This window comes from Scomber japonicus, chromosome 22, assembly GCF_027409825.1.
Source record: "Scomber japonicus isolate fScoJap1 chromosome 22, fScoJap1.pri, whole genome shotgun sequence".
Taxonomy (NCBI): Eukaryota; Metazoa; Chordata; class Actinopteri; order Scombriformes; family Scombridae; genus Scomber; species Scomber japonicus.
This window is the reverse complement of record NC_070599.1, coordinates 19,273,150-19,296,399: the sequence shown is the minus strand read 5'-3', so window position 1 is coordinate 19,296,399 and position 23,250 is coordinate 19,273,150. Positions and strand designations below refer to the sequence as shown.

The 23,250-nt window shown below is 38.2% G+C and overlaps 1 protein-coding gene and 2 long non-coding RNA genes across 3 annotated transcripts; all 3 read right to left on the bottom strand.

Moving 5' to 3' along the window:
* Nucleotides 1–4,130: 4,130 nt before the first annotated feature.
* Nucleotides 4,131–6,445, bottom strand: LOC128383522 (E3 ubiquitin-protein ligase TRIM39-like). The gene is made up of 6 exons (XM_053343132.1): nucleotides 6,395–6,445; nucleotides 6,210–6,313; nucleotides 5,963–6,071; nucleotides 5,661–5,805; nucleotides 5,542–5,568; nucleotides 4,131–4,811 (listed from the first exon to the last, which is right to left on the bottom strand). The coding sequence occupies exons 1-6, from the start codon at nucleotides 6,443–6,445 to the stop codon at nucleotides 4,267–4,269; spliced, it is 981 nt and encodes a 326-aa protein (XP_053199107.1). The 3' UTR covers nucleotides 4,131–4,266.
* A 1,710-nt stretch (nucleotides 6,446–8,155) lies between these two features.
* LOC128383913 (uncharacterized) lies at nucleotides 8,156–8,635 on the bottom strand. The gene is made up of 3 exons (XR_008323991.1): nucleotides 8,604–8,635; nucleotides 8,413–8,498; nucleotides 8,156–8,190 (listed from the first exon to the last, which is right to left on the bottom strand). It is a non-coding gene; the product is annotated as an uncharacterized LOC128383913 (long non-coding RNA).
* Nucleotides 8,636–19,808: 11,173 nt separating this feature from the next.
* On the bottom strand, nucleotides 19,809–20,589 carry LOC128383912 (uncharacterized). The gene is made up of 3 exons (XR_008323990.1): nucleotides 20,481–20,589; nucleotides 19,956–20,034; nucleotides 19,809–19,851 (listed from the first exon to the last, which is right to left on the bottom strand). It is a non-coding gene; the product is annotated as an uncharacterized LOC128383912 (long non-coding RNA).
* Between the last annotated feature and the right edge of the window lie 2,661 nt (nucleotides 20,590–23,250).

Below are 23,250 nucleotides of genomic sequence, written 5' to 3'. Positions count from 1 at the left end.
CTTTTTGCTACTCTCCCATAAAGCCACTGTTGTTGTATGCAGAGTCTCTCCCATTTTAGCTTATGAAGCTTTTCACTCCTTCAGAGTAGTTATGGGCATAGGCGGCACCAAGGAGGGGCTTGCAGGTGCTTTAGCTCCCCTAGTGGTGGCTCAGCACCCGCATAGCACCCCCATGAAATCAAATAAAAATTAATTAAATACAATATATTTTTTAAGACATTTTATCTTGTGCCACTTGTATCTGATTTCTGCCTAAAAAAGAATAAAATAAATTGTGTTACAAAGTATATTTCATTTTCTTGACATTAACGCGAGGTCAAAGTTGAAGTGTCAGGAGTCACGTATTTGGGCACCATTTATGTTTGGCTAGTAGCTTCATGAGTAGCTTGATGTATCGGCTGCAAAATGAAGCGTTTCCTCATCTCAAATAAAAGAAAACGGACTACTTCGCCAAAAAATGACCCCAGAGGAAAGACCGATAACATACCGGACCAACCTCTCGACAGCAACAACAACTTTGTGGAATCCGACGGCACCGCCGCGATATCAGATAGCCCTACTCGTCCTCCTAGCTTGGAGCCCGCGGCCGCGGTTACTGATGTGGGGAAAGACACCGGGACCGGAGCGGCAGCAGTACCTCAGAGTCAGATGGGGAGCCGCTCACGCCGAGGGCCGGGGACGTATTGCCGGTGAGTGGATTTCGCTCTGAGCCCGCTTTTACTGTGTCTGGTTTCCAGAATTGGCGCAAAGCACAAGAGTGTTTCAAAGCCCATAACATAAGTGCTTCACATAAATATTCAATGCAGGCATGGTCTGAATTTAAACAGAGGAAACAGGATGGTTCCAAAATCACCAAAATGTTGGGTGAAGGACATTCAAAACTGGTACAAGAAAACCGGGAGTATATGAAGGCAGTGGTGGAAAGCTTGCGATACACAGCATGCCAGGGAATTGCTCAGCGGGGCCACAGAGAGCATGATCAGGCTGAAAACAAAGGTAATTTTCTCGAAATCCTCAATGTTATTGCTATGTTTGACAAAACAGTTGCTAATAAGATATCAAAAAACCCGTCAAACGCAAAATACACCCACCATGAAATACAAAATGAGATATTTAATATCATGGCTGACATGGTGAGGAAGCAAATTAGTGACGAAATAAAAGAAGCGGGGCATTTTGCCATCATGGTGGACGAGAGCAAGGATATTAGCAAGAAGGAGCAAATATCTGTTGTTGTTCGCTATCTGCACAACGAAACTGTGCTTGAGGCAGCCGTTTAATGGACTTTGTGGTTGAGGCCCCCATAAACCGTGAAAGTACATCAGATGAATCACGAACAAACTTTTTTTATCCTGTAATTGACAGGCTAGTCAATGAACTGAGGAAACGCTTCTCCACAGATGCGGGCGACGTGCTGTCAGGGGTCTCAGCTCTAAACCTAAAGCACAAATCATTTTTGGAACAGCGGTGCTTATTGACTATGGCACAGAACTATGGCATCACTGAGGATAACTTAAATGCAGAGTTGCATCAAGTCCGACGTCTTCTCGAAAGGAAATCACAACAGGGACACTCTGTTACTACCACTTTGGAACTGTTAACACTCATGGCACCATACAAGGATGCGTTTACAGACTACAAACTCCTCTGTATATCCCTGACGCTTCCTGTTACACCTGCTTCCTGTGAGCGATCTTTCTCCTGTCTCCGCCGTTTAAAAAACTATCTGAGGAGCACTAGCGGAGATGCTCGAAGCAGTAACCTTGGACTTTTGGCTATCAACATTAAAAGGGCACGAGCCCTGAACGTCGATAAGATTATCGACGCATTTGCCCTCAGCCATAACAACCGTCGCATAGTACTCCTGTAAATGAAAGTGTTTTTTTTATTTTATTCCCATGGCGATGGGTTGCCTGTTGTGAATGATTGTAAGGATGTCATGTATTGGATTTACATTTCAAGAAAATTTAGGTTTTTATCCCTCATGGTTTTAACCATTTATTGATGGACCCATATGGTTGTGTTCCCACTGTCCTGCAGCTGTGTTTTGAGATAGTGGTCTCATTAATACCTCATTCTACGTGTTCTGTTACATGTTTAAAAAATACGAGTTACTTTTTCATGTGCATGTCAAATGCCTTTGGATAATTTCATAAAACTGAGTTTTATTCCCATGATCTGACAGTGGTAAAATAAATGTTTGGATGTGTGGATGAAAAATGCCTTCAGATTTTTCATTTTAGTTTAACATCTAATTCTCATTTGATGGTGGCTGACAATTTTTCAATATAAAGATAATGTAATTGAAATCCTGTTGTTTCTCAATTTGTGTATAAAAACACTTTAAAAACAATATTAACGTTGCATATCCACTACTGTTTATGTGTGTGAACTGCACTATATTTCTAGGAGCACCCCCAGTCAATATTGGAGCACACCCATAGCACCTGCAGTCAAATTTTTCTGGTGCCGCCCCTGGTTATGGGTGTCTTGGTGGCCTCCCTCACCAGTCTCCTTCTTGCATGGTCACTCAGTTTATGAGCACAGCCTGTTCAAGGCATATTTACACATCTGCCATGTCCCTTCCATTTCCTAATGATTTTTTGTATCCATCCCTTCACTTATACTTTACAGTGACCTTTCTCAGAGTTTCTTGGCGTGTTCTTTTGTCTTCATGGTGTAATTTTAGCATGAATACTGATTAACCAGTGACCATCCAGAAGCAGTTGTCTTTATACTACAATCACTAGAGACACATTCACTGCACTCAAAGTGATCTCCAGTTCACTAATTGTGAGACTACTAGCATTAACTTGCCGGGCCTCTGTAGAATTACTGTAGGTCAATTACTCTTAAGGGGGTGAATATTTATGCAATCACTTAATTTCCATTGTATTTTTAATTAATTGGCATTACTTTGTAAAAATCTGTCTGCGTTGAAGAACAAAGATGTTGTTTTGAGGAGTCCATTATTATACTCTCAGCAGATAGATACGGCAGTCATCTTGGTTATTGCTCTCTAAAAGAACAGTGTAGTTGGACTCCTTTTTCATATCTCTACATGCAGAGTCTGTCATCCCTTCAACAGCTGCTGGTCACTGTTATCTCATATACTCTTAGAATCATAGGAAAGCACTTAAGTAGAGGTGTAATAGGGTGTGATACTGTTTGTTGAGTTCTTGGGGCTTCATGTTAACCGTGAAACTAAAATGTTTTGTCTCGATGACCCCAATCAAGACGATATTAACAGCTAGATGGCCTTACCTTTGTCCCTCTGGGTAAAATGTAAATATAATAAATATATATTTTTTACTAAGGCAGACACACCAAACCCTCTATAACACTTAGACGTCCCCAAAACAAGACACTTTTTTTCATAGGCATAACGTCTCCATTCCCTAAATATGTTCCAGTATTGTCTTTGAAACACTAAGCAACAGGGGTTTGTGCACAGAGCGGAGGGGTTCAACTGCAAGAGAGCTTCAAAACGTGTGAAAAGAGAAAGGGAGACATAAACAAATGCAGTGTAAAATCTTAATCTTTAATTTTAATTAAAAATATAAATGAAAATCTTGATTATACAGTAAAATGTTCCTCAAATGACTTGGCAAATAATGTAATCAAGCTTCATACCACAAACAAATCGTAATACCAGTAAACTGACGAGGATGACTCATGCAGATCACAGTTGACACACCCTCAGTTTGTATCAGTATCACCCAAAACCACATCATGAACATGTTAGTGATAAATTGTTGAGCAGATGAACATGAAGATAAGAAAAAAAAAAAAAAAAAGCAGTAACACGAGGCTTAAAATGGTTGAGTGTCTGTGAAATATAACAAATATATATAGACAAAACACTACAAGAGAAAATTATGTATCTAAAATCAATTATTCATATGTGCTGTTTTCTTGTTCATTCATGCTTTGGCATAAAATATGTTATATCATTTTGCACGTTTTTCACATATATACATACATATATACCTTCATTATATTGTATTGATTGAGATTCGTTTAGCAAAACACCAGTCTATTAATGAAAGACTGAACTAAAAACTAATTATAATGTTGGTTTGTTAAGAAGCAAAGGAAGAAAAGGAGCTTGGTCAACAATTTTCAAAAACTGTAGATGACCAGTTTGAAAAAAAACATTTAAACCCATCAGTAAACTGTTTCTGTACATCCAAACTCACATATTTTATATCCAGATGTGCATTTTAACTTACAGCACACCAGAAACACATTCCCCTCATATCATTACTACTGCTTTTGCACAGCAGAGATAATCAGCGGATCCCCGTTTTTATCATTGTGCATGAGATGTGGACTGAAATATGGGAAGAGCTCATCCCTGAACGAACACTTAGTAAACGAGTAGATGTGAGATTGAGCCGTCACGTTGTAAAAGGACACAAGGCGTTCCTCGTAATCCACAAACACCCCCACCCTATGAGGTTTATGTTTCAGGGTAAGAGGAACTGCTGGTGCTGTCAGAGCTGCATAGTTTTTGCCTTCGTAGTGTACAATTACCCAGTAACCCTTATCTGGGATCAGCGAGAGTTCCCCCTTGCGGTTTGCTTTGCCTCTTGCTACACCCAGGTCCCACCCTGTCTTGTTGTTGACCTCCACCTCCCAGTATGACTTCCCAGACGTCAGCCTGTTGAGGCCCAAGATGCTGCCAAACTGATCAAACCTATTTGGAGCATCAGGGGCTGGCTGGGTCTTTCCTCCATCTCGCACTTTCTTCCCGTCTGAAGAAAGGAGAAGGCATCGGTGTGCAGAAGTGGGGTCCAGCTTCACATCCACTGCAGTTGAATACAAAAGAACAGAGTCATGACAAGGCCTTAATAATCTAATATAGGACTAAATATTGGCTAAAACTTGATGAATTTTATGGCTACCACTCCATAAATAAAGCAGATATAAAGCAGTGTTCAGTTAAAGTTAAACTAAGGATTAACTGGTGCAGAAAATAAGATTTTTACGTTGAGGTTCTGAGGGTGCAATATTGATGATTTGGTGTTATTTTACTGTGGCAAAAAATAGGAATATTGCATCATAAATGCACCAACAATAAAATTTCATTGCATAGAATAACATATATTTTTTGTTAACAAGTTAACTGGCTTGCTTTCTGCAGAATAGTTCATTCACAACAGGAAGAGGCACAGCAAAAAGCATCAGAATAACTACAGTAGCTCACAGTTAATCCCTTCGGTCGCTAACTAGATAACTAGCTAACACATCCAAGAAATGTTATTTATTTGCACAGTGTATTCTTTATGTTACATATTTATTTTTTGTTGACTTTGCCACTTTAGATTTACATTTGCTGGTGAATCACAGTGATTCCTTTGAAATTACCGTAATTGATTTTGGCCTTAACATTTTGCAGCTATAAATGTTGGACATGTTAAGTGAAAATCTATACAGCCTGCCATGATAAAGAGATCAGATTAAGTCAGGATTGAAAGAAACAAAAATGTGTATTTATCTATTTAAGATCAAAAGTTAGAACAGTTTTGAGACACACACCTGCAAATGTAGGGATCCTCTTTAGTTCTGTAGGAAGATAAATGATATTTAAAGTAAAGGACAATAAGTTGGAGACAAAGTCAAGTTAAATAAAAACCTTGATAAACTTAGGGACTTACCAACAGAGGAGAGGTTCTCTAGTTTCTGGTGAATTTGTTCCATCATGGCCGAAGTTGTAGTTCTCAGGGTACCAAAGGAGTATGAAGTGTCCACAGTTAAATTTTTCCAATCTATATACTCATCCAGACAAGTTAGAGCAGAAACCTGTGTGTGAGAAATATCACAATGTGAATGTAAAATACAAAACAAGTGGAAAAATACATGGCATTAATGATGATATCTCTAATCTTGTAAATCTTAATCTGTATCGTCAGTAATATTTTGTACATTAGAAGCATAATATCAGATCTTCAGGACTCACCTGCAAGTCTGGGTTTTTACCCAACTCATCGATCGTCTTTTTGAGCTCATCAATTTCTCTTTGCAGATTCTTGACCAAATCTTGAGCTTCTTTCTTTACTCTCATCCTCCTAAAAATAACAAACAGTACATTAGTTTTACAACAACTGCATACATTACAATGCATTGATGACCTTTAACTCTGGAGTTCCTACTGAACTCCTTAGCAAGGAAGTGTTATCACCATTACTGCTCTACACAAGACCAACCTCTCCTCCAGCGGTTGAAGGGCTTTCTGCCTAGTATCCTCCACAGCTCTCATCACCTCTAAGAACACATTGTTAATCTCCAGCCATTCAGCATCCAAACTGCCCTGAAACGAGTGAAGGATAATAAAAATGTTAAAGAAATATCAATCCAATATCAAATGGTCTTAATCTCTGCTGCAGCTTACCGTGCAGGCTTTCATAGACGATCTGACTTCAGCCACCTTTTGCTCTCTCATCTGAACTTTCTGCTGTAAGACAGCTCTGGTTTTGTCTTGTTTTGCCTTGAATTAAGACAAAAGGGACATTAGTATGCCAAAATAGAAGGGTTAGTAGAATTAAACCCAAAAAACTGAAAGTTGGAAAGGTGGGAGCGACGTCCATAACAGTACAAGACAATAGGTGTTAAAAAGTATTTAATTACAAGGTAGAGTCAAACAGGAAGAGTCTACACCCATACTAACAGTCTTGTCAAGCTGTACTTTGTGCACATTGTTACTATGCCAACATGCAATTTTTTTGCAGATACAGTATAATAACAGGATCACAATCTTAGTTTAACATGTTGGAATTTCTCATGAGCACTATACACAAAGTACAGCTGAGGATAACTGGAGTGTCATTAGTGTTGAAGGCATTTGCTCATAATCAGACTGTATATAAAGACACCTGGTTGACACCTGAGAGCCAGTTTGAAGCCCAGACTTCAAATTAAGCACACTAATTAGAGGGCCCAAATTTAGTGACTGAGACCATATTGACTCATTGAAAAAATTATTTCAATTTAGTATTTCTAGAGAAGTTGACCATTTTTGAATGGGAGTCAATTGGCATCAGCCTCTAGTGTCTGTTGGTGGTATTGCACTTTAAGGAACGTTTGCACCTTCAGCCTCAAGCCGTGGTAGTTGCTGCTTAGTCATAAACTAAAAGTATTGGACCGACTAATAGAGCAACACTGCCATTCCTAGCATGGCTAAATACAATACTGTATAGTTGGAGGTACCTTTAGTAGTTTTTGGGCCTCCTTTTCTTTTTCTTTTTCTTTCTCATTTGGTTGTACTGCTGTTCCCTGAGCTTTCGTTGTTGGTTGCCCAGTGATAATTTGGTCCACCTAAAGGGTGAAAGTTAAAGTTAAAGTTGGACCAAATTATAATATAATGATGAACCTGAAAGTATATACAGGTGGAATAATATACTCTAAAAAGTGACTCACAGGATGAAGTTGGTTTTTCTCTACAGCCTGACTGCCAAACAAATTAGGACTCTGCTGTGTCTGCGGTGCAACAGTGGAGAAATCAAGCGCTCGACGTGCCTTGTCAGAGCTGTTGGCACTTTGATGAGAGCGCTCTGGGGTCTTAAAAACTGTAAAGAAAACCCATTAAACAAAACCAGTTAGTTTTTCTCTGTAGTAGTCTTGTTCTCTTCCTGTTATGAAACAATTACAATTACGGAAACATACGTGATTTGTTTGTCTCCTTAACGGTGGCTTCTGCAGGATTCTTTTGGGTGCTGTAGTCCTTTGAGACTGTCATTGAGAGAGACTGTCAAAGAAAAGTGGAAGGTTAGATTTCATTGGCTTTACTGAGCAACAATACATTACACAGAATTATATTCTCTATGTAAAAACAAAAAACATCTGGGTGAAGTCATTTAAATTGAAACAGTTTTTTCTCCACAGCAGGAAGCTCAGATGATTCAGAAATGTACCTTTGCGCTGGTGGAGAAATCAGGCATTTGATGACTTTTGTCCAAATTGGCAGCAGTTTTATCAGAGCGTTGTGGAGTTTCAAAGACTGTAGAGAAAAACACAGGTCACTTTCAAACATACCAGTGCCGGCCCCCTCCTGTATGTTATTCACTTGTATGAAATAATTTATATTTAACAATTACAGAGCATACATGGTTTGTTCATCTCCTTTAGGGCACCTGTAGCTGCAGGGTTCATCTGGGTGCTGAGATGTTGTGACATTGGCATCGAGAAGGACTGTTAGGGAAAAGTGGAAGAGAAGATTTAATGGATCTTACTCAATGAAACTTTTCCCACTATTCCTGATCTCTCAGTGTGTCCATGACACTTTCAACCACCAAGAGTTATAAAAATGAACAGAAAAATGTAATCTATTCAGGAGGTAAACAAAGGTGAAGTGAATTAAGCTGAAACCATTTTTTCTCCACAGCAGGAAGTTCAGACGAGTCAGAAACCTACCTGTGCAGTGCTGGTGAAATCAGACATTTGATGAGTTATGTCCAAGTTGGCAGCAGTTTTATCAGAGCGTTGTGGAGATTCAAAGACTGTAGAGAAGACGAAGGTCACTTTTAAACACAGCTGCGCCACCCCTCTCCTGTATGTTATTCACTTGTATGAAATAATTTATATTTGACAATTACAGAGCATACATGGTTTGTTCATCTCCTTTAGGGCATCTGTAGCCGCAGGGTTCATCTGGGTGCTGAGATGTTGTGACATTGGCATCGAGAAGGACTGTTAGGGAAAAGTGGAAGAGAAGATTTAATGGATCTTACTCAATGAAACTTTTTTCACTTTTCCTGATCTCTCAGTGTTTCCATGACACTTTCAACCACCAAGAGTTATAAAAATGAACAGAAAAATGTGATCTATTCAGGAGGTAAACAAAGAGTGCATCTGGGTGAAGTGGATTAAGCTGAAACAGTTTTTTCTCCACAGCAGGAAGTTCAGACGAGTCAGAAACCTACCTGTGCAGTGCTGGTTAAATCAGCCATTTGATGACTTTTGTCCAAGTTGGCAGCAGTTTTATCAGAGCGTTGTGGAGTTTCAAAGACTGTAGAAAAGACGAAGGTCACTTTTAAACACAGCTGTGCCACCTCCCTCCTGTATGTTATTCACTTGTATGAAATAATTTATATTTGACAATTACAGAGCATACATGGTTTGTTCATCTCCTTTACTGTGGCATCTGTAGCTGCAGGGTTCATCTGGGTGCTTAGATGTTGTGACATTGGCATCGAGAAGGACTGTTAGGGAAAAGTGGAAGAGAAGATTTAATGGATCTTACTCAATGAAACTTTTCTCACTTTTCCTGATCTCTCAGTGTTTCCATGACACTTTCAACCACCAAGAGTTATAAAAATGAACAGAAAAATGTAAGCTATTCAGGAGGTAAACAAAGGTGAAGTGAATTAAGCTGAAACCATTTTTTCTCCACAGCAGGAAGTTCAGACGAGTCAGACACCTACCTGTGCAGTGCTGGTGAAATCAGACATTTGATGAGTTATGTCCAAGTTGGCAGCAGTTTTATCAGAGCGTTGTGGAGATTCAAAGACTGTAGAGAAGACGAAGGTCACTTTTAAACACAGCTGCGCCACCTCCCTCCTGTATGTTATTCACTTGTATGAAATAATTTATATTTAACAATTACAGAGCATACATGGTTTGTTCATCTCCTTTAGGGCACCTGTAGCTGCAGGGTTCATCTGGGTGCTGAGATGTTGTGACATTGGCATCGAGAAGGACTGTTAGGGAAAAGTGGAAGAGAAGATTTAATGGATCTTACTCAATGAAACTTTTTTCTCACTTTTCCTGATCTCTCAGTGTTTCCATGACACTTTCAACCACCAAGAGTTATGAAAATGAACAGAAAAATGTGATCTATTCAGGAGGTAAACAAAGAGTGCATCTGGGTGAAGTGAATTAAGCTGAAACAGTTTTTTCTCCGCAGCAGGAAGTTCAGACGAGTCAGAAACCTACCTGTGCAGTGCTGGTTAAATCAGCCATTTGATGACTTTTGTCAGGGTTCATCTGGGTGCTGAGATGTTGTGACATTGGCATCGAGAAGGACTGTTAGGGAAAAGTGGAAGCGAAGATTTAATGGATCTCAATCAAGTGAGAATGATAAATGCTCACTTTTCCTGATCTCTCAATATTTCCATAACACTTTCAACCACGTTACAAGAACTTATTCTACAACTTTGTTATTACCCTTAAATAGTTTTGTATCAAATAAAATTATTTTGCCCCAAATTCATTAAGTATGATGAAAATAGAAAAGCAACAGGGTTAAAAAGAAATGAAAGGGAGAATTATTAAATCTGTATTAAGTCATCTCAGCTGACACATACCTGCCAACTGGTGGGGAAATCATGTGATGGATGAGTGTTGTCCGAGTTTTGGGCCGTTTGAAGAGAGCGCTGCTGAGACCCCCAAACTGCAGAGAAAAGATATGTCACCATCAGACATAGCTGCTTCATTTTTTAGTGTTATTTCAAGTGTTTTATTAAGAAACTAAAATCATAATGCATACATGATGTGAACATCTCTATTACTGCATCGTCTGTGGCATCTGTGTTTGGTTGGGTGGTGAGGTCTGAGGACATTGGCATGCACTGTCAGAGAGAGAGAGATGGGAGACAAGATTTGAAAGGTAGCACTTGACATTGCAACAATCTACAGTAAGTTTATCTTTTTTCATTTTGAAAGATGGTCGAAGATATTCAAGACAATGAAATACCTCCTCCTTAATTGGTCCACTGTTCTTTTGATGAGATTCTTGAAACTGATTTTTAAAGATGGATGGTTCGCTCTCTATTGTAATTCCCCTTAGAGTGCTTCCCATCATGCCTCGGTCAATCGTCAGGCACGGGAAGAACGTCTTTGTGGTGAAGTCTGTTGTGTCTGTTCGAAAGTTCAGAAATTATCCATTAGGAGATCTAACTTGTCCTGTAGCAAAGGATTTTTTTGAAACACAACCACACAATATCCAGTCTGCACTTCAGAGGCATTGTAGTAAACTGAACACATTATCACCACGTCATCCTAATGAAGAGCTGGATTTGAGATGTTTCCTCACAAAACACTGTTTTTGTATGTTTTTTAGACTAGATTGATACAACTCAATGAGTTAAGCAAATTCAGAGAACTATGCTATCAAATAGTTCTGTTATTTTTTAAGAATTAAATGTATTAGTTTGTTGTTTATTTCAAGCTGGAGTGATGCTATTTGATGTGGTCCAAAGATGGTACTATATAACTCAACCTGAAGAGGGTGCTATAACATAGAAAACCAGCTGAGATGGTGCCACAGTTGATTTATATGGATTTGATGATAATTGTCATGCAGGATGCTGTGTATTTTAGAGAATGTTGTAAGATTACTTAAACTGTGTTTTCTAACATACTATTCTTGCTTGGCCACCTGATGAAAACATTATTCATTATGATATAGAAGTAAGTTTGACCTTTTTCCAGAATACACATGATCTTCTGCATGTAGCTGTACAAAGTACTTACATTATGCCATTAGTGACATACAATATCTTGTCAATTATGCTACAAAAGAAGCATAGAAAATTGTTTTGACAAGTTTAAATGTCACACCGACGTTTGTTGTTATGACTTCCTGAACACTAAATGCAGCTGTGCTGTAACGCTGTTTCACTGTACTGTATAAATGTACTTGTGTGCTCAGAAGTTGACATCTATAGGGAAATATAGTTAGGTTTTTTTCTCTTTTTGGAGCAGTTAATGATGCCATGTTATGAAGTACAACATAAAATGGAGTAAGGGGTAAACTATACTCACCATATTTGATAGGGATGTTATCATTCAGCAAAGACTCTTCTAGTTTGATTGGAGGTCCCATGTAGGTAAATGTAGGTTTGAACATGAACTGATCATACTCAGAGATCCTCATTCCCTTCGGGGTGCATCCCTTCTTTCCCTGGTGAATTCTTAGGCCCTGGTAAGTGGTCTGTTTTGACCAACCACAGTGACATACCTGTAAACTCATGTCTGAAGTGTTAAGTATCTGTAAAAGACAAAAGTGTAGTTTTATTAGTGTGAGGAGGCATTTGTAGGAGCAACGTTGACTGCTCCTCAATGTGTTCACATCAATGGACTTAACCTTGAAACAACAGTGACATAAGGCATGGTCTTACAGTGATAGTGTTATTTTTCCATAAGCTTAAAATCAAACATTTGGTAACACTGTCCACATCAGGTTTGGCTCTGAGCCGGTGATACTGAACTGTCTCTCTGCCTCTCTCTTGTCTTAAGGCTTTACTTTCCTAAAGAGGAAATCTTGATTCAAAACGAAGCGTATCCTAACTTGAACATTTCAACACTCATAATAAGATATGAAATAAGTCCACCAACACCTATTATATTTGTTATAATTACTGTAAGCTGATATTTTAGTGCATTTTCTCAAACCCATTATTGATTTCAGTGATGTTTTGTAGTGGTGGTGTCAGACTGTGCGGTTTGTAGTTTGAAGGTACAGGACGGAGATTAGACACTTATTTGTCGCCCTCTAGTGGTACTGAGTGCACTGCGCAGTGTCTACTACAGTAGTCCCTGCTGCTTTTAACGAAAACATAGATAAGATCATATCAAACTTTTTTTGATTCCAGGAAACCCCAGGAATATCTAGGACTATGTCTAGGTATAAGAGGAAGAACACAGAAGCAAGACAGGTAAGCAGAAAATATACAATGCAAACCAGAAAGAATGATTACATAGAAAGATAGTGGTGATAACGATCATAAACTTCACCTATATAGCACAGTTATCAGTAGTATGACTAACAGAGCACATTATAAAACACAATAAAATGAAAGCGAGCTTCTTTCTCACCATTGTGTGATTTAATAGCAGCGTAGTACAAACACGCAGTATTATAATCGGATCTAAAAATAACTTGGATCATCGCAAACTTGATTTACTTGATTTACTAGATCACAAAATGCTTTATTCAGACAGCAGACAAAAAGGGATATTTACAAACGTAGGCGACAAACTCGTAGTAACTGGATATAAAAATGATTTTCAACATCGCAAGCCTACTACATTACGAGCTATACTTCACTGTGACCGTAGAAGAAAGATGATAGATTTTTTTTTTTTACAGTCTATTGAGAAAAACAAGTTAATATTTTACACACACACTCTACTGTGTTGCACGCACTTTGGTACGCGCCTCGAAACCTGTGGTGTACCTTTATTTGCATACTCCTGTCAAGCAGTAGACCTATCCTTATATCCAAATATGCATGCGCTGTTTTTGACATAACATAGCATGTGTATGTATAAACATGACCTCTTATAGCCTAACGTTTAAACACGCACACAAATCTATACTGTACCTATCATTTTCCATTGAAACGGTTTTAAGAGTATTTCCTTCAATTATATTTTTGCCAAACAGGAAAAATCTTAATCTTAAATCTTAATCTGTGTCATCATTTATTTATGTTTCCTCATAATTCTAGCAACAAAAATTAAAGTTCTTTAAAGTTTTTGTTGCTAGAATTATGAGGAGAAAAAAACCCCCATCAAAATCAGTTTACCTACAGTATGCCTACCTGACGCTCCGTAATCCTGATGATCCTCTGACTGATCTGTCTTTCATTTCCTCCTCCTTTCTATCAACTCTCCACAGTTTCAGTTTCGTTTCAGCTAAAACAATCCTTTATGTCCCAAATGATCACATACTGTGGTGTCTTTATGCAAATAATCTGTCTGACTCATTTGAAAAAAAAAGTAAGAACAATTAATTGTGTCAGAAAGACGTATTGTATGACGTACAGAAAGTAGTACGTTTACTTTTTATAGTCATAAAAACAAAACAAAAAACATGTATAGCAGAAAGGGAGAAAAAAAGAAAAGACAAATCAAGACATTTATTATTGTATATTTGTACAAATGGACAAATGTACGAGAGAAAAAATACTCAGTCACACAAATATATATATATATATATATATATATATATATATATATATTCCTTATGTGTTTTGAAAGTTATTAAAGACTTAAAGTTGTACTTGAAATGCACATCAAAACATTTAAAAACACTTCAAGACACTTTGAATTGAATTGAATTACTCTCCTTTGAACTCTATGAAGAAAAGCTATTATACTGTACATGTGGTAGCTTACATGGATTTAAAAAATACATGTTTAATACACAGAATATTTATAGAACGGGATATCCATTTAAGGTGCACTCCAGTGATTTTACATGTTAATGACAAGTAGCTCTAACTTCACCTAAAAAACTGTTTATAATATTGACTCAAGAAGGATCTTTACAAAGTATAAAAAATAACCCTGAAGATTTTATTTAGAAGTTGGCATTAACTGAGTAGGTAGGGCCTAACAAAAGACACTATTTAGTCGCATTACGCAAAATAGTATCCAGTGTTTTTTTAAGCTTGTCCCATACCTGCCAACAACACAAACAACACATGTAGCAATTTGTTAGCATGCATGAATGATCTGACATCAGAATGAGGAAGTAGTGGTAAAGCCCTGACTTTCGACTTCCTGTAAGCTTTTTATATATTTTCATACATTTTGGACCTTTGACTATGTTTAACGTAGAAATCCAACATTATAACAGTAAAAAACATTAGCAGAAATCACAAAAAGTAAGAGAAGTCCCATTTAACAAAAAGTTAACATTAACAGTAAAACACTTATTGTAAGTAAGCAAGTCAGCATACACACCCTTGTAATCTTATGCTTTACATAATTACTGGTGTTTTACAGCTGAGATAACCAGAGGATCAGTCCTTTCACCAATATGCAAACTGAAATATGGGCAGATCTCTCCGGTGAACAAACACTGTGTAAAGGAGTAGATATGAGATTTAGCCGTCACGTTATAGAAAGATACAAGACCCTCTTCATAGTCCACAAAGACCCCGACCTTTTGTAGTTTTTCTTTAAGTGAGAGGTGAACAGGTGGAGCTGTCAGGGCTGCGTACTCTTTGTTCTCAAAATGTACAATAGCCCAGTAACCATCATCAGGGTTCAGCAAGAGTTTACCCTTGCGATTTACATCACCTCTTGCTACACCCAGATCCCACGCGGTCTTGTTGCTGACCTCCACCTCCCAGTATGACTTCCCAGTAGTCAACCTGTTGAGGCCTAGGACACTGCCAAACAGGACAAACCTCTCCGGACCCTTGGCCACTTTTTGGTTCTCTTGTTCATCTGTCACTTTCTTCCCATCAGCAGACACAAGGCATTGGTGTGCAGTGGTTGGATCCAGCTTTACATCCACTAGAGTCAAGAGGAAACAGCACACGTAGTAGAAATATGACACATGCAAAACAAACAACACACTGAGCTTTAAAAAGATCATCTATCCTCGTCTAAATTTGAATAATTCCTTGTATTTGCATTCTTTTCTTGTATAGACAGCACTTCTTTAAAACACACCTGCAAATTTGGTAATCCACTCAAGACCTGTGGGGTTAAAATAATATAATTTTGTCAGTTCATCAGTGTCTGTAGATTAAATGCAAAACAATTTAAATGCAATGACCAGTAAGTAAGTGTATGGACTTACTAACAGGAGATGGTTTTTCTCTTTTCTGGTGAATTTTCTCCATTTTGGAAGATTTTGAATTCATCTCTGAGAGCACACGATCGCTCTCCAACGGTCTGCAGTCCAAGCTGCCCTGTGAAGGCTGATGGACAGTGTTTCGGTATCAAACCCTTATCGAGCAAAGAATAAAATAAAAAAGGCTAAAAGTTCACAATCTTACTTTACAGGCTTTTACAGATGGTCGGCCTTCAGGCCCATTTCGTTCTCGCATCTCAACCTTGTGCTTTACGTCAGCTGGGATTCTGTCTTGCCTTACCTTGAATGAGTTTACACAAAAAAAAGGATTTTAAGTCTATGTGCAGGTACTCATACAACCATAACACAACAGCAGTATTGGGTTTTTTGTTGTTTTTTTGAGTTATTTTTGAGAAGTAAACAGGAAACAAGGTATGACATGCAACAAAGGTCCCAAGTTGGGGTAAAACCAGAGACAATGCAGTTATTTGGCATGCGCTGAAACAATTCGGCTACCTGGACACTCATATTGTTATTCAACTAGAAAGACTGACCTATATAAGACTTGTCTAATGTTAAAGACTGAATTTGGATTTCTGTTAATGGGTCAATAGTTTAATAGCCACAATGGAAAATTAGCTATTGTACATGGATATACAAATTTTAGGTTATTCCCTTTTCTTTTCTTATTTTCCTTCTGCTCTTAGGTTTTGTTAGGAAATGTGTGCTGCCCAGCAAACAGCAGTGATAAATTGGCTCATTCCTACATGATAAACCACAAAATGTATAATGAATTAACTTCTTGTGATTCACATATTTTGAATCTAAAATGTTCTTCAAATTGTTGTCTTCTGCACCTTTTAGTACTACTACAAAAATGTTGTTAAAAAAGAAGACAATAGCAGCAATGATACTATACCTGTGATAGTCTTTGATTGACCCAGTCTTTCTGCTTGGCTGTTTCCTGGGTTGTGGTAGCTGAAAGCTTTTGGCCTAATAGCTTCATCTGAAAGACAATGAGTAGTCAAGTATCACTTATATACTGTATAGCCTATAGCCACCACATAGTAACCACCTTAAACACACCTGCAATCATCACCTAACATCATATTTCATGTTTTTGTACTTTCTTGCATCTAAGTGAGGTGAAAAATAAGATTCACTACTAGTATACTATACCTGTGCTGGTTTACGTTCCTGCACTGCTGTTTCCTGGTTTGTAGCTGAGAACATCCAGGCCAGTTGCTTCACCTGAAAAATATGAAACACTCACCGTGAGCTTGATCAAACAGTCATTGAATAAATACTTAATGAATAAGATTAAGTTAAATATCTGCTGTACCTTCAGTCCAATGGGGAAATCAGAGAGCTCTGCAGTTTCACACACTGTAAAAATAAAAGAACATAGTCACTGTCAATCACATTTCCTCAATTTTCTGTATTATTTAGCAATTTCCTGTCTTGAATAAACTGTAACACAACTACATACATGCTTTGGGGTTTTCCTTTGTTGTGGCTTCTGCCTTGGTGGTGGCACTTGTTGAGTCTGGCACCTTTTGCTAGAAACAGGAAACAGGAGCAAGGTTTATAATGCACAAAGCATTTAAGAACATATGTAGTGTTTCATCTCAACTATATCTCTGAACAAAGGAAAACTCTTCATATTGCAACTACAGACACTACAAGAGGAATCCCTGTATTTAGGGGTTTATTTTCATTTAAATTCAGTTATACATAGATATTTACGAAACATGAATTTCTTGGGCTTATGTTGTTACATCTACTAGGACTGAAGCTGAGGATTATTGTCATAGTTTCTCAATTAATCTCTTAATTGTTTTATCTTGTGATGTCTTCAAATGTATTGTTTTGTTAAACCAACAGCCTAAAACCCAAATCTATTCAATTTATAGGGATGTAGAACAGTGCAAAGCAGCAAATCTTCTCGCTGGAGAAGCTTCAAAGCATGATTAATGTCTGTAGGATTCCTTTTCTAGAGATCATGAATATCTGTAGGAAATATCAAGGTGATCCAGGCAATAGTTATGACGAAAAAAAAGGAACTAGTCCTTTACCAGTGACAGTTTTTGATCCTCTCTGTCTTGCTCCTTTGGTTGGACTGCTGTTTCTTTGGTTGTGGTGGCGAAAAATGTCTGGGCCAAAGGCTTCGGCTGAAAGATATTAAGCATTCAAGCATTCAACCAATTAATAATAATGTGATCATAACTGTTAGCACAGCACTTTTCAAATTTGTAAGCAAAACTTTAACCCTCCTGTTGACCTCAAGTCAAGGGAGGAAGGGAGGAAGAAGGAAGGAAGGAAGGGAGGGAGGGAGAAAGGAAAAGAGGAAGGAAGGAAGGGAAGGAAGGAAGGAAAGGAAGGGAGGAAAGAAAGAGAGAAGGAGGGAGGGAAGGAAGGAAGGAAGGAAAGAAGGGAGGAAAGGAAAGGAGGAAGGAAGGAAAGAAAGAAAGTTGGGGAAGGAATGAAGGAAGGAAGGAAGGAACAGTCAAAACAGATGGGGTCAATTTAACCCAGGAGGACAACACGAAGGTTAAGTGTCTGTCAAAGCATCTACCACTTGAGGAAGTTTTTGTTCCTGGTGCTTCTGCTTTGGTCGCTGCACTGCTCTTTCCTGGTTTGTAGCTGCAAACATCAGAGCCAGTTGCTTCACCTATGGAATATTAAACACCCATGAAAAGACCAGAACCCTTTGCTTTTCCAAACAATCAGCAAAAAAACGAACTGCGACAATGTGCACACAACACTGGAAACACAGTCTGCTGTACCTTCATGCCAGTGGGGAAGTCGGAGACCTGTGCAGTTTCACACACTGAAGAGAAAGAAGTAATAATAGAAGTATATAGTACAATAAATGCTCCATTTTCTTAATTATTTAGCAAGTTGCTGTGTTGAATAAATCATACTACATACATGATTTGGGATCCTCTTTTGTTACGGCATCTGCTGCTGAGGAATTGGTTTTGGTGGTGGTACTTGTTACATCTGGGACACTCTGACAGAAAGGTGGAAAGTTCATGATATTTGAGTAATTTTCCAGACTTTTCCAGCTGGTTTCCCATTGTCCAACAAATTTGTTTACAGAAAATGCAAATAATGCAAATAATTTTACTTGAATAGCAGCAACAACTCTATATGCTATGAAGAATATGATTAAAAACATTGTTGCAGTACCTCGCAGGCTCTCTCCACCGCTCTGATGACACTCATTTCTTCTTCCCTCATCCGAACTTTCTCTAAGTCAGATTTCGATGTCTCTTGTTTGGCCTTTGGTGGCACACATGTTCAGTACATGCACACACAGAGATAAGAGAGCACGGGTGGTGGTGACATAATCAACTATTGGGTTCTCTGGCTCCTAACGTGAGGTGAAAAATAAGATTTACAAATAGTTCACGACTATACCTGATCTAGTTTTTGTTCCTCGTTGCGTTTCACCTTTGGTCGGAATGCTGTTTCATGAGTTGTGGATGAAAACATCTGGGCCAGTTGTTTCACCTGTACAATGTTAAACGCTCAGCACAATCTTGACACAAATAGCTAATAAAAACATTTTAACCTTTGCTGATTGTTTTCAAAAGTGCAGTAAATTAACATTAAATTTAAAGCTACGTGGAAGTAACTTAGCATTCTATCAAAAGGCCACCAGGGGGCGACCGTTTTGGTGTTAAAAGGACTTCCGTCTCTATACAAGTCAATGGAGAATTCACCAACTTCTCACTTGATTTCTAACCTCAGTAAACGTTTTCAAAATGTGTTTATGGTCTCAATCGCTAGTTTAAAGCCTTCTTCAATGCAGTATGATGTTCATTTGTGACATTTTGGCCTCCCTGATTTTATATGTGACGATAAAGCAGGGTATGCATTAGGGCGTGGCTACGTCCTGATTGACAGGTTGATTGACCAATGTCTTCAGGATCCAGCCCTCGAAACCTATCACAACCTCCTCGCTCCGCCCATGACCCCGCCTCATGCCGATATAAGTAGAATCCATGTTTGAATTTTTCCCAGCATGCACCTGAAATTTTCAAGATGACGCTGCCCAGATTCGAAACTATTGGCTTCCGAGCAGCAGTCCACAAACCAATGGGTGACGTCACGGATGTTACGTCCATTTCTTTTATACAGTCTATGGGGAAGACTCACTAGATAGTCTGGTGGCAGTACAACAATAGTTTTAAGCCGGGTCTACTACTCTACTACTACAGAAGAGGCAAATATCACAAAAAAATGGCAAATTACAAAACTGTCATAAATCTGCTGTACCTTCAGTTCAGCGGAGACCTGTGCAGTTTCACACACTGTAAAACAAAAAGAAAGAAAAGAAAAGAGGATGGTCACTGTCAATCACATTTTTTCTTGATTATTTTGCAATTTAGGGTCTTGAATAAACACAACTACATACATGCTTTGGTGTCCTCTTTTCTTATGGCTTCTACTGCTGCAGGATTAATTTTAGTGGTGACACTTGTTGAGTCTGGCACCTTTTGTCAGAGAAAGGTAGACGGTTTATAATACACAAAGCATGAGCACGAAGGTAGTGTTTCACCTCAACTACATCCTAATCTCTGAGCAAATGAAAGCTCTTCATATTGCTACTAGAGACACTACAAGACTTTGTTTTTAGTTGTGTTTTCAATTTAAGTTGTAGATAGACATTTGCGATATATCGTACATGAATTTCTTGTGTTGTTACATGTTCTAGGGCTGAAGTTGAGGATTATTTTCATACTCTCTCATTTAGTCAATTAATGGTTTTGTCTTGTGGTGTCTTCAGGTGTCTTGTTTTATCAAATCATCAACCTAAAACCCAAATATATTTAATTTACACTGATATAGAACGGTGAAAAGCAGCACATCCTCTCACTGGAGAGACATTTTAAAGCAATCAAGTCAATAGTTATGATTAAAAAAGGAACTAGTTCTTTACCACTGATAATTTTTGATCCTCTCCGTTTTGCTCCCTTGGTTCGACTGCTGTTTCCTTGGTTGCGGTGGTTAAAAATTTCTGCAACAAAGGCTTTTCCTGAAAGATATTAAGTATTCAAGTATCCAACTAATAATAATATAATCAGAACTTTTAGCATAACAACTTAAAGCTGCAGTTTCTGTCAAAGCAACTACCAGCTGTGGCAGTTTTCGTTCCTCTTCAGGTTTCTCCTTTGGTTGCTTTACTGCTGCTTCCTGGGTTGTAGCTGCAAACATCTGGGCAAGTTGCTTCACCTGAAAATGTGAAACACTCAGTGTAAAGCTAGGAAAGAGCTTTACAATCAGAAAATGAACCAATTGCAAAAGTGTGAACATGATTTCAAGTCAGCAAAACTCTCTGTACAGTACCGTCCTGCCGGTGGGGAAATCGGTGACCTGTGCAGTTTCACACACTGAAGAGAAAGAAGAAAATAAATGCTTCATTTTCTTGATTATTTTGCAATTAACTGCCTTGAATAAATGATTCTACCTACATGATTTGGGATCTTTCTTCGTTGTGACATTTCCTGCTGCAGAATTGGTTTGGGTGGTGGTACTTGTTGAATCTGGGACACTCTGACAAAAAGAAATAAAAACTTGATTCTATTTGAGTCATTTCTATTACTAATTCCTTCACAAAATTCAAATCAATGTGTTTAAATGGTATCAATAAGTGTGTTACATGACTGACAGGATTAATCAAAGTGTTGGAATAAACTAATCAGTGAAATTCAGAATCATATCAAAGTGTCAAATTAAAAAAAAGTTTAAATCTTAGCTGCAGTACCTCAGAGGGTCTCTCTGCTGCTTTCTTCTGCATTGTTTCTTCTCTCATCTGAATCTTAAGCTCTAGTTCAGATTTTAGTTTGGCCTTGGCGACGCATATGCACACACAGAGAATAAGATGAAAGTGTTGTTAGCCAAACATGGAACAGAAATGCTTTAAAAATACCATAAAATATGACAATAGAGTCTAAAACAAACTGTTTGTCACCTGTGATGATGTTTGATCCTTGCTTTCTGTGTGTTTAGGTTGGACTACAGTTGGCATTGGGGGCGCAGCAGGTGTCAGGGGTCGAGGAGGTGACAGTGGTGGAACAGTTGGACACTCCCTGACTGATCTATTTACCTGAGAGATGGGATAAAAATAAGATGTTAACTTCATTTACATTGTACATTTCAAAGGCAAGGCAAGGCAAGGCAGTTTTATTTATATAGCGCATTTCATACACAATGGCAACTCAATGTGCTTGTGTTACCATCTGGAACAAAAAGTGACGTAAAACTTCAGGAAGAGCAGCAGAGGAGGGTTTCCCCTTCCTAGGATGGAACGATATGCAACATAAGACCAAGATAGACCAGTTTATCCTGCCAGTCTGTTTATTTTCAACCACTTGTCTTTTTGGACTTTGCCACCCAGCCTGCCCCTTTTCATTCAGTAAGCCTGTTGGTCTTTCTATTTGTTCGAAAGGTGTGTAAATGTACTTTACATTTAATATGGAGTCTAAAACAAACTGTAACCTGTGGTGATGTTTGATCCTCTCTTTCTTTCTTCTTAGGTCGGACTACGGTTGGCAGGAGTGGGGAAGTTGGCAGGAGTGGGGAAGTTGGCAGGGGTCGAGGAGGTGGCAGGGGTCGAGGAGGTAGCAGGGGTCGAGTTCTTGGCAGGGAGCCAGTAGTTGGACAATCCCTGACTGATCTATTCACCTGAAAGATGGAATAGATAAGATGTTAAATCCATTTACATTGTACTTTTCAAAACTAAATAATACAATGTGTTTAAGTCACCATCTGGGACAAAAAGTGAGGTAAAAATTAGTAAGTATAAGTAAATAACTAACTTTACTGGTTTCATTTCATAGTCAGACATTTCCAACACATCTGCTTTACCTGCACACCAGAGTAGAAGTCATGCTGCTTGTGGCCTGATTTGAAGTTCGTGGCTGTTTGGAGAGACCGCTGTGGAGTTGCAAACGCTGTAATGAAAGGAGATGATCAGTCTCAAACATACTGACTGATTTACTAAATCTCTAAATCCTCACTCTGTACATACGTGTGTAGGGCTCCTCCTTGATCGTGGCTGCAGCTGCATATTCTGCCGTTGCTCTTCTGGCTGAAACCTAATTGAGGAAAAAAGTCACTAAACATACTTTAGGTCAGGCTCCTTGTGTCAGGTATATTATTGGAAGCTCAATGATCAATCTGTCTACCTGAAAGATGTTAACTTCATTTACAGTACATAGAGCTTTTCATACTTTGCAACTATTCATGTTGACAGGTAAAAGTAGAGTTAAAATGGTTAATATAGAGCTGATATCACCTTTTTCTATCAATAAATGAATCAATTTTGGGATTGTGATATAATTTATAAGAATTTAATAATTTGGTCGAAGATTAATAATTAGATTTTTGTCATTTGGTTTGGTATCGGTGCTCACTAATGATAGTGATAATTAATAAAGACTGAATTCATTGATGTATTACTTTTAAAAATAGTGGTGTGTTACAGTCTGCAACATGCTGAGAAAGGAGAAAAAAAACAAAATAAAGCTAAAATACATTTTTTAAAGTGTCACATGTCACATACTGATTCTATTTCAGATCTAACCTTCCTCATCTGTCCTGCAGACACTATTTTGGCCTTTTTCTTTTCTGTTTTTGTTTCATACTAATCCCAATCAGTCATGTTTATATGTCAATAAAGTATTAAATCCAAACCCACAATTGTACAT